This window comes from Macaca mulatta, chromosome 4 (assembly GCF_049350105.2).
Source record: "Macaca mulatta isolate MMU2019108-1 chromosome 4, T2T-MMU8v2.0, whole genome shotgun sequence".
NCBI lineage: Eukaryota > Metazoa > Chordata > Mammalia > Primates > Cercopithecidae > Macaca > Macaca mulatta.
Genome location: NC_133409.1, coordinates 8,602,602 through 8,614,864, shown reverse-complemented (window position 1 = coordinate 8,614,864; position 12,263 = coordinate 8,602,602). Strand labels below are relative to the sequence as shown.

General features: G+C 36.0%; 1 protein-coding gene across 9 annotated transcripts in view; it reads left to right on the top strand.

The window, feature by feature from the left end:
• Positions 1-12,263, top strand: part of QKI (QKI, KH domain containing RNA binding) — a 165,359-nt gene that overhangs the window by 118,002 nt on the left and 35,094 nt on the right. For all 9 annotated transcript variants that reach the window (XR_013416140.1, XR_013416139.1, XR_003728734.2 and 6 more), the window contains exon 4: positions 2,251-2,394. Coding sequence is in view for 6 of the 9 variants with exons in the window: in XM_028846996.2 (XP_028702829.1) it covers positions 2,251-2,394 (144 nt within the window). In the remaining 3 variants the exon portion in view is untranslated. The remainder of the gene's footprint in view (positions 1-2,250; positions 2,395-12,263) is intronic.

The following is a 12,263-nucleotide window of genomic DNA, read 5'->3' as shown; positions in this document are numbered from 1 at the left end:
TCCTTTTGGGTGGTTCCTTCCCTGGCCGCTGGAATTTCCTCTTGAGTATGCAATGATCAGTGTTCAGCTGAATATTTGAGTGGCAGCTCTTCCAGGACCCTGTGAGCTCTGGCTGCCTCGGTTTCCCCCTCTTGTTTAGTCTCCTCATGGAGTTGTCTGGAGACTCTCAAGCCAGTGAGTGGGGGCAGTCGTAGACTTACCTCAGTTTTTCCCAACTCTTTGCATCATTTGTCCTTAGTTGTCTGATGTCCAGTGGCTTGAAATTTGTTTATGTGTTTTGCCAGTTTTTTGGTTGTTTCAGCAGGAAGGTGAATCTGGTTCCTGTTACTGTATCTTGCCTGGAAGCAGGAGTCCCTCATACATATGCATTTAGGCAGATAGGTGCACTTCTAGGCCCACCAAATAATGCCAGACTAGTAGCTTTTGTAGGTCTCTCTCCAAAAAAAAAAAAAACCATAATAATAAAATAAATAAATAAATAGAAATACGAATTTTGGTGAGAAAATAGTTAGCATTCTTGAACATAACAATTGAAATCTGGATAACAAAACTAATTTTTCTTGCCACAGTAGAGATATTAATACACATTTTATTTCTTGCCATACAGATAACCCCAAGGTTTCCAATTTCTTGATTCATTGACTCCTTGGTTTCCCCGTTAGTTTGCATGGTGTACCCTAGTCAAAAATAAATATTTCAGAATTATGTTTATTAAATATTTACAAACAATTAGTATTTATATTAAATAGTGAGTTGAAACACACTATACATTTTTTTGGTAAATAACCACATTTTTACTAATAGCATTTGTATTTTCTTGAGTGCTGTTTAAATTCTCAAACTTTGGAATCAGATTTTTATACTGCCACCCTCTTTTCTTATTCCACATGGATTTTTGTATGGACTTGATTTTTATTACAGCAACCGCTAAAACCTAGCTTTGTAAAGATACGACATCATCAAAAAGAATGTAATGTGACCTTATGTTGAAACAGTCAGATATTCTGAGCTGGTAGTTCACATAGTGTTGGACAGATGGTACCCCTGTAAAATACTGTGCTGACTCAGAGTTCACTCTTTGGAAATACATAGACGGCCCAGCATAGGATTGTGTCTGATTTTTTTTTTTTTTTTGTATTCCCTTAAAATATGTGGATACATTTTCATCCTAAAGATGTATTAATTAAAAATAAAGCAGAAGCATTTACTGTTAAAATCTATGTGAATTGTTGCAGAAAGCAGTTTTATTATGCCTGCTTTATTTTCTTTTATTGGAATCTAGCAATTAGGTAAATGGTAACTTCTAAAATAAAGGTCCAACAACAGCAGATATTTATTGTTTGCCTGGTACCTTGCTCTGTGCCAGGTGCATTTATATATGCCATTTATATACTACTTATATTCTTATTTTATTTAAAAACACTTTCTCTTGAAACAGCGATTCTGAAATTATGACCAACTCTATTTAACCTCCCTGTAGCTTGACCAGGTTTTCAACATGGGGATATTTCTTACTAGAAGGCATTAAGGAAATGAAATACAGATATTCTCTATGAAACTAGTGTTTATGACTTGATATAATTAAAGAGTAGCCTTACAGTTAATTTTAAAGTATGGTCTGATGGGAATGTAGATAAAACTATTTCATAATTACCATATGAAGTACTTAAAACAAGTGGCAGTCATCTTACACAATAACATCTATACGCAAAATACCTTTTCTAATGCTGAAGACAACCAATATCATTAAAAACAGTTGTAATGAAGTGGAAAGATCACTGAATTGGAGAATGAAAACTTTGATTCAGCTCCTAAATTGACAGCCTGTTAGCTGTGTGACATTGAGAAGTAACCCCCCTAACCTTGATGACCTTCTGTTTACTCATAAGTAAAATGCAGAAATAATGATATGTTTCTCAAAGTGTTTTTCATGGTAATGTAAGGACAGTATCAGATCTATGTTTCTTAGTGCATAGGAGCATGCTAGGGGCTGATCTTGTAGCATTTGGTTCTGTGCCTGGTAGAAAGTACGTGCTCAGCAAATACGTGTTGAATTAATTATCATTTGACCCAGTAGTATCACATTCAACCAAGCTTTGAGGACCCAGGAAAATAATTCCAAGACTTGTAATGCCGTCATAGCAAAATAATGCAAACACAGCTTAAATAATTGACAACAGGTTAGTATTATGAAAGATGTACTCTCTTTAAAGAGAAAAATTTTAATTGTGTACTCTGTAAATTTTTTAGGAGGAGCAAAATAGAGGCAAGCCCAATTGGGAGCATCTAAATGAAGATTTACATGTACTAATCACTGTGGAAGATGCTCAGAACAGAGCAGAAATCAAATTGAAGAGAGCAGTTGAAGAAGTGAAGAAATTATTGGTACCTGCAGTAAGTAATTTCCAGAACTTAGATTTGGGCCTTGTCCTTTTTTGTCAGTTTATTTTAAGTTATTGTGATGTTTATGAGGAATAGGTTATTGGTTGTTAGAAATTTTATTTAAGCATAAAATTAAAAACACCTAACTGATATTTCTAAGATAATAAAAACGTAAAGTTCATATTTAGGGGTCCTTAGACATTAAAAGGGATTTTGGAGGGTGACATCTCATAAGAAATTATCCAGACGCTTTTGTGTTCTCAGTTCTCCTTCCCTCCCGGTTTCTCTTTCCCCATCTCTTCCCTCTGCCCCCCTTCCTTGGGTTGGCTCCTTATTGTTACTTAACCCTTTAATATTTTTAGCAATAATAATTGCACTACTCCTAGAGTTTTTTTGTTTGTTTGTTTGTTTGTTTGTTTTTAACGGGAAATGAAAAATAAATTACTGGTTTTCTGGGCCATTAATTTTTTTTTTCTTATATTAGTAAAACTATATGGAAATGTGGACCCTAATTTGCTATTGAAAAAGCTAGGGCTGGGCGCGGTGACTCATGCCTGTAATCCCAACACTTTGGGAGGCTGAGGTGGGTGAATCACCTGAGGTCAGGAGTTTAAGACCAGCCTGGCCAACATGGTGAAACTGCATCTCTACTAAAAATACAAAAAATTAGTTGGGAATGTGCAGTCACCTGTAATCCCAGCTATTTGGGAGGCTGAGGCATGAGAATCGAGCCTGGGAGGCAGAAGTTGCAGTGAGCTGAGATCGCGCCACTGCACTCCAGCCTGGGTGACAGAGTGAGACCGTGTCTCAAAAACGAAAAGAAAAAACTAGGAATACTGTTAGTATTGTGTCCAACAAAAAGTATTGGCATTTTGTTAAGGTACCTGCTGCTTTTTATTTCCCAGATAGCCTATTCTTTATTACCCTAGTCATTTATTCAACAAGTAAACTCAGAGATCATAAACATTTCCCATTAACTTGATGAAATTAATTCCTTGGAATAAAAGTTTTGTGTAAATTCTGTTGATAGATTTTATTTTTAAAAAATGAGCAGGTTAAACATAAACTAAAATCTATATTTGTGTAATATTAAACCATGGAATCTTTCTCATTTTCCTTAATTGTGTGGTATTGAAAAACTGTACAGAAAAGGAGATTTTTGAAAGTATACTGGGCTATTAGTGTCATGATCAGAAAAAGTTAACATTGACTTTTATTGCTAAGTGTATCCAATAATATTCAGCTCATTTTATACTAAGCAAATGAGTTCATCTAATATAGCAAATAGATCAGTGTGCAGTATTGAAACTTTTACTGACCTATTAGATTTATTCTGATCATTCTGTAAGCCACTTTAGTTCTGAAAAGGTATTAAACTGGGAAAGAGCACTGAGTTAGAAGCTGTGTTTTTCAGAAAGTTAGTTCTGACCTCTCTGTATCTATTACCACACTTACAAAACCAGGGAGTTAGTGTAAATGACCTAAGGATCCTTTTGTTTTAAAAATTGTTTGTCTTTGGATACATATCTTGAGGTTGATTTGTTTTTGCTTTTTTTGCTAGAAATATTTATAGGATTAATCTTCATAGTTTGATGTGTGTATTCAGTAGTAGTATTCAGTATTCAGTAGTATCAGTGTATTCAGTAGTATTATCAAATTATCTTAATTTAAGTTCTTTTTATGAGAATACCATGGTAGGCTAGTTGACTGAAAAGACCAATCTTAACCACCCACAACACATGTTCTTCCAAAGTACACTTTTGCCCTGATCATAGCACATACTACACAGATTTGAACTGTGCAGGTCCACTTTTTGAAGTGGATTTTTTTCAAAAATAAATCTATTGGAAAATTTTTTGGAGATTTGCAACAATTTGAAAAAATGCACAGATGAACCATGTAGCCTGAAATGTTGAAAAAAATTGGAAAAATTAGATACAATGCAAAAAATGTATGTATATGCTAGCCTGTTTTCTCATTTACTACCATAAAATATAGCAAAAAAAATTATAAGTTAAAATGTATCAGACATTATACTTGAAAACACTTATTGTACATGGTGCCATTCACAGTCGAGAAGTGTCATCAGATGTCAAGATTCAGTATATTAAACCTTAACTGTAATACATAGTGCACTACTGCAGTAATTTCATAGCTGCCTCCTGTTACTATTATGGTGAGCTCAAGTGTTGCGAGTATTCACTTTAAATGCATTGTGACTCTCATCATCTCAAATGAGCTTTTCGTGTCTTTGGTAAATTGCATTATTGCGGTAAAAAGTGATCTCTCACAGTTCTTGAGTATTTTTAATCGTGTTTAGTATGAACTGTAAACCTTGAGTAGTACCAGGGAACCCATGGGAATTCCACTAGTGATGATGGAAGTGCTTCCAAGAAACAGAGATAAGTCATGACATTATGAGAAAAAGTTGAATTGCTTCATATGTAGATTGAGGTTCTGCAGTTGTGGTTACCACCATTTCAAGATAAGTGAAATCATTGGGGGTCGGGTACAGGGAAAGGAAAGAAGTAAAGGAAATTGGTGAAGCCACCTCTGCAGCTATGCCACAAAAACCTTGCACCTTTTGCAAATTATCTGTTTATCACCTGTTGAAGTTGCAGCTTTTATGTGGGTGCAGGATTACTATGAGAAAGGCATACCTATAAACTCTAATATGATTTGAGTAAAAGCGAAGTCAGTATATGACAACTTAAAGCAAGAGGAAAGTGAAAGATCTAAAGCTGGAGAATTTATTACCAGCAAAGGATGGTTTGATAGTTTAAGAAAAAGGTTTGGCTTTAAAAAGTGTCAAGATAACAGGAAAAACAGCTGCTAAGCAAGAGGCAACAGATGAGTTCCCAGATGCCATTAAGAAAATCATTGAGGAGAAAGTTCATCTGTGTGAACAGGTCTTTAATGCGGATGAAAGCACCCTATTCTGGGAGGGGAAAATGCCATAAAGCACATTTATTAGTAAGGAAAAGAAGTGAGCACCAGCATTTAAGGCATGGATAGGCTAACTCTACTGTTTTATGCAAATATAAATCAGGTTTCTGATCAGGACTGCCCATATCTATAAACCTGCTAATCCCTGAGTCTTGAAAAGATAAACACCAGCTTCCAGTCTTTCAGTTGTACAGCAAGATGGCCTGGACAATGAGAACCCTTTTTCTAGTTTGGTTTGATCGATGCTTTGTCCCTGAAGTCAGCGTACTATTGTCAGTAAGTTCTTTTGAATTTTGGGCAATTCCCCTGGCCACCCAGAGCCTCATGAATTCAACAGTGAAGGCATCGAAGTGGTGTACTTGCCCCTAAACACATCTCTAATTCAGCTTCCAGCTCAGGGGGTCATAGGGACCTTTGAGGCTCTTTACATGTCGTACTCTATGGAAAGGATTGCTAGGGAAGAGAACCCATATAGAACATCATGAATGTCTGGAAGGATTACATTGTTGAAGACGCCATTATTATTACAGAAAAAGCCATGAAAGACGTCAAGGTCGAAACAATAAATTCCTAGCGGGGGGGCAAAATTGTGTCCAGTGTTGGCACATGACTTCACTGGATTTGGTGCAGAGCCAGTCAAGGAAGTCCTGAAAGAGATTGTGGATGTGGCAGAAAAGGTGGTGGGTGAAGGATTTTAAGATGTGGATCTTGGAGAAATCTTAAGAGCTAATAGATGCCACACCAGAGGAATTAACAGAAGATGATTTGATGAAGATAAGTGCTTCTTAACCAGTGCCAGACAGTGAGGAAGATATAGAGGAAACAGTACCAGAAAACAGGTGGACGTTAGACTGTCTGGCAGAAGGGTTCCGATTATATAAGACTGCTTTGGATTCTTTTACGACATGGGTGATATGGGCATTGAAACTAAAGTAAGTGGTGGAAAAAGGATTGGTATTGTATAGAAATGCTTTTAGAGATATGAAAAAGATAAAAGGCAGAAATTATTATGTATTTCTGTAAACTTACATCAAGTGTGTCTGCCTCTCCTGCCTCCCCTTCCACCTCCCGACCTCTTCTGCCTCTACCACTGATGAGACAGCAATACTAACAACTCCTCCTCCTCTTCAGTGTGAAGGCTACAAAGATAAAGACATTATGGTGATCCATTTTATGAATAGTAAATGTATTTTCTCTTCCTTATGATTTTCTTAACATTTTCTTTTTAAATTTAATTTTTTTTTTTTTTTTTTATTTTGTAGAGAGAGGGTCTCCCTACGTTGCCCAGGCTGGTCTCAAACTCCTGAGCTCAAGTGATCCTCCTGCCTCTGGCTCCCAAAGTGCTTGGATTACAGGTGTGAGCAACCACACCCCGCTTTAATAACATTTTCTTTTCTGTAGCTTACTTTATTGTAAGAATACAGTATATAACACATACAAAACATGCAAAATATATGTTGATCAGCTGTCAGGCTTCCAGACAACAGTGGACTATTAGTAGTTACATTTGGGGAGAGCTGAAAGTTACACAAGGATTTTTGATGCGGTCTGTGTCCCTAACAACCTAACCCTCCCTTGTTGTTTGAGGATCAACTGGGTATTGTTAGTATCTTTAAAATTTTCTATTTACCCAGTCACCTATAATCTCTTGTCTTGCTTACCATTTTTATTTCTAGTGTTTAGCATAGTGCCCAGCACATAGCAATAACCTAGTAAACTGAAAAATAAATGATTGAATCTTGTCATAAGGTAAAATCAGTTCCTTCATCTTCACTATAGAAATGCATAAAATAACTGAATTTTCCTGAAGCATCAAGCGATTTGGTTTTTTACTTAAATAAATGTGGGAGACAGAATACATTGTATTTTTGAGAACTCACTTCCTGGTTTTTGAATCCCAGCTTTGTGACTTTTAACCGTCTTAATTGTCTCATCTATGAGATTGGAACATGGCCAGGCATGGTGGCTCATGCCTGTAATCCCAACACTTTGGGAGGCTGTGGTGGGAGGATCATTTGAGGTTAGGAATTCTAGACCAACCTGGGCAACATAGCAAGACCCCTTTATACAAAAAAATTTACAAAGTAGCTGGGCTTGGTAGCACATGCCTGTGGTCCCAACTACTTGGGAGGCTAATGTGGAAGGATCACTGAGGCCAGGAAGTTGAGCTATGATAGCACCACTATACTACAGCCTGGGTGACAGAATAAGACCCTGTCCCTTAGCGGGGAAAAAAGAAGATTGGAGCATTATAAACCCCTGCAGTTCTTGTGAAGATTAAATGAGGTGATACATGGAGAATACTTAGCATAATACCTAGCACATACTTGCTTTATAAAAGTTTGTTGTTTCTTTGTGATGTTGTCTAATACTGCTTTGCAATTGTATTCTTTAAAAATGCTGATTATAAAATGAATGCATTAATTCAAGTTGGAGAGAAAATGTACAGAAATAGCAGTTCCTTGCCAACTCAATGTTACTGTTTTTACAGAAGTTGCTTGGACTTCTATAAAAATGCAACATAAGGCTCATTAGTTTATCATTGCCTAAATATTTTCAAAGGCGGATATTTTATCTTGAAATTTACCTTTAATAGTGATGCTCATAATTTTGTATTGTTGACAGTTTAAGTAGCAGATGCTCAGTTACCTTGTGGATTAACAGAAATTACAGGTCTTTTGTTTTGGAATTCTCAGTTACACTTTTCTTGTTCCTTCAGTATTCTGTTGGGCAGTTTAGACTTTGTAACTTGTTACCATGGTCCCGAAAAAACACCAAGTTCAGTCAGGTTACTTCCTGTCTCTCTCAGATTTGCTTACCTTCCTTCATCCCCATTGCCTTTACCTACTTCAAACCATGTCTGTATCGGAACCCCACAACTGGTATTCCTTCTTCTGTGGCCTCTCAAACCCATCTTTATTTTGTAGTCTGTCATTACCTTTCCCTGCTTGAAGATTTTTTAGTGATTCCTCCTTACTCTGAGAAAAAAATACAGAACTCCTTAGCACGGCCTACAAGTTTCTTTGTGATTTGCCATAGCTTACCTTTCAGGTTTCATTTTTTTTTTTTTTTACTTTTTGCTATACCTGAAGCACACACTTATATGTACACATCTTCCGCATCCTACCACAGCTTGAGTCGTTCTGTATTTATTGGAATTTCTTAAACCTTCAGTCTTCTCACCTCTGGGCCTTTGTAGTTCATTCAGCAAATGTTAATTGAATGCCTGCTATAGGTTAGACACTGGGACAGCTGTGGAGGATACACCAATGATAAATAAAAGCTGACCAGCAAAGTGCCTGCCATCCTGAAGTTTACCTTCTGATTGGGGTTGGATTACTGACAATGAGGAAAACAAATACAAGCAATATTCTGTTGTAACAAAGTGCTGTGAGGAAAAATAAAGCAGAATAAGGGAATAGAGAACTGAGATTAGGGAACTACTATTTTATATGGGCTGGTTAGAGAAGGTGACATCTAAGAAAAAACCTAACCGAAAAGTGCGGTGGCCCTGAGGCATGTTCAGAGAGTATCGGGGTCCAGTGAGGAGCTTAATGAGCAGGCTGAAGAGCAGTGGGAGTTGAAGTCAGTGGGGACGGGAGGCACTGGCAGATCCAAGGCCTGTAGGCCTGGTAAGGAGATTGGGTTTTAGTCTGAGATGAGAAGATGTTTATTGGAGGAATTTGAGGAAAGGAGGGACAAAGTATAATTTGCGTTTCAAAGTATCATTCCAGCTGCTGGCCTTAGAACAGACTTTGAGGGCAGTGGGGAAAGCAGAGATTCCAGTAAGCAAGTCTTTGCAGTTGAGTTAGAGATGAAAGTGACTTGGAGTAGTGTTGAAGGTGCTGAGTAGTCAGATCATAGATTTTTTTTTGAAGGTAAAACAGATAGGAATTTTGACAGACTTGGCATGATATGATATGTGATAACTTCAAGCAATTGGAGTTGTCATTTATTTACACTTTTACAGAAGCAGGTTTGGGAAGAAAGTCAAAAAATTGGATTTGGAAGTATAAAAGTTGATAGCAAATGTTGAATGGGCATTTGGTTGTAACAGTCAGGAATTAGGTGAGAAAGTGGAACCTAGAATATATAGAATTAAGAATTGTCATTAGATCAAAAGCTTTCTGAGCTATGAGACTGGATGTATCATCAAGAAATTGAATATAAGTGTAAAAGAAAAATTGAGGACTAAGCGTGGGGTGCTTCACCATGTAACAGGAAGAGGAGGAGGATCCAGCAAGGGAGAGCAAAGCGGGGAGCCCCTGGATTTGGAGGAGAGTTGGGAGCCAGTCCTGGAAGTCACGCTTAGACCTTATAGGTGGGAGCAGGAAATCATCAGCCATTGGATTTGGCAAGTAGTGGTCATTGGTGACCTTGCCAGTCAATTTGCTTTTTTTTTTGGAACAGTGGGGTTAAAAGTGTCACAGGCATGGGTTCAAGAAAGAATGGCACAAAAGGAAAAAGAACCGAAATTTCCACCTCCCCTCCAAAGATTTTAATGTGTTTATAAATAATCCTTCCAGTACTTTGGCCTCTCGGCTCTTTTATATTGCTTCACCTCCAGTGATCGTATCTTCCACTCCAACTCAGTCACTCAACCTCCTGGTAGTTCCTGAGACCTGTTCATTACCACTAAAGGCACCTTCCTAAATAGGCAGCGGCAGAATGTCCAGCAGTGAACGTTTCCCGTCTCCTCAGTGGAAGAGATGCTGCATCAGTTTGTCAGTTAATTAACTTGTGCGTATGTACTTGAAGGATCAGTCTCTTGAAGTAGAATTACTAGGTTAAAGGGTAAGTGCATTTTAAATTTTATTATTTTGTTCATGTTAAAATTTCTAAGTTGCCTTCCAGAAAGTTTGTACCAATTTACTGTCCTGCCAGTATTGCACGAAAATGCCTATTTCTCAACACACTCTCAAACCCTGGATATTATCAAACTTTGATCTTTGCTTTTTCTAATAGGCTTTTTTTTTTTTAAGCCCTTTAATTTAAAAAAAAGTGAGTAAAATCTCTTGGTTCTTAAAACTATTTGTTATTTAGGTCAGTTTTTATATTAAGGAGCTTTGTGGTACTTATGTAACATGAGATACTTTTGTAACGTAAGAACTTTATCTTTAATGTTCACATCTTGAACTGTTTTTTTTTTTAATGGGAAATATTCCATTTACATTATCATATAAAGAATGAGTAAGTTCTTTTTTGGAAAGATAGAGTAAATTCTTTTTTAGAAAGACAAAGAGTTTTGTGTATTTTAATGGTTTTTTGCCCATTTTGTTAGGTATTGTATAGCAAAAAACATCTAGTCCAGGCTTGAGGGTCCTAGCGGGGTGGAGAGTAGAGAGGTGTAGACTTTTTGCTTCATATACTTTCATAAGGAAATGTAATAAATATTTTGTATTTTTTCATCTGCTGAAAAGGCTAATAAATCTGATTAAAGATTGTACTTCCTTCTCTTTGTGATACAGTTCTAATTTTTAAAATAATTTTGAAGATTTTAATGTTTCATCAATTTGCATAACTTTACATGTAACTAAATGTTTAGCAAATGAGTTCAGATCTTTTCAATTCGTATTTGGGTTTCCAAACAGTATGGTAGACTTTTCTTTGTTTTTTTACCAACAAGTGTGCAAAAACCCAGAGAAGCTTGAACATTATAAGGGCAATTATACTTGTTTCTTTTCAGAGAACAGTTCAGTATTGTAATTATACTGCAAAAGTAATAAGGGTTTTGAGATAATCACACACCATTTATTATTAGAGTCAAATAATATTTTACCTGGAGAACATGTTTACTCTGAAAATGACACCAGTTTAGTTTTAGATGTTTCTTTGATTTTGATAGTTTACTTTTATCCCTTTTGTTTCCTGGTGACAAAACATTCAATAACTGGGCAAGAGTTGTTTCTCTAGTTATATGTAGGTTTTTATCTGGTCTAAATTGGTTGACTTCAAATAATCTACTTTTTTTTTCTTCTTGATTCAATCTGGTTCTAGAGTTTTATCAGTTTTATCAACCTTTTTGTAAGTATCAGCTTTTGGTTTTGTTGATTTTTCTCATTTTTTTCCTGTTTTATTGATATCTGCTTTTATATCTTTATTCTACTAAGGTTTAATTTTACTTGGGGGCATCTTAAAGGTAGAAGATCAGTGATTTGAGACCTGTCTTTTGTACTTGTGAGACTATTCTTTTAAGGATATACATTCCTCTCTGAGTAATGCTTTAGCTATAGCCAACAAATATTATTATGCTGTATTTTCATTATCATTCAGTACAAAAGTTTTTTCCAGTTTTCTTTGTAATTTCTTCTTTGATCTGTGTTTTATTTCCAAATGTTTCCAAATATTTGAGACTTTTCTATTTATCATATTGTTGTAGATTTCTAATTTATTATGCTCAGTATGTATATGGTAAGATGGTAGTCTTTTTTTAATCTAGTAATAACTTTTTGATAGCCCAGCATATGGTCTGTTTTGATGAATGTTTCACATACACTTAAAAGAATGTGTATTCTGCAGTAGTTGGGTGTATATTCTGTATTGTTTATAGATGAAGATAGTTGAAAACACTCAGATCTTCTCCCGTGTCTACCCTTTTTTTTTTTCCTTTTCTCTAGTTTTGTCAGTTTCGGAAAGAGGTGTGCAAAAATCTCCATTCATTCATTGTAAAGATATACATACCAGTGTATTCTTCTTGATGGCACTGAAAGGGCAAAAGAATCTGGTGTACATGTACATGCATGCGTATCTATGTATGTAATCCGTCTATTATAGCTTATACAACCTGTATGAACATGGTTTGGCATCATTAAAAAAGTTTTACTCTATTTCATTTCTTATGGTATTAACTTTTTCCTTGTTTTAATTTTGAGGTCTTTATTTTTTTCTCCCCAAATACCAGTTATTTCATGCAGCATGTTTTCTGTAAAGACAGT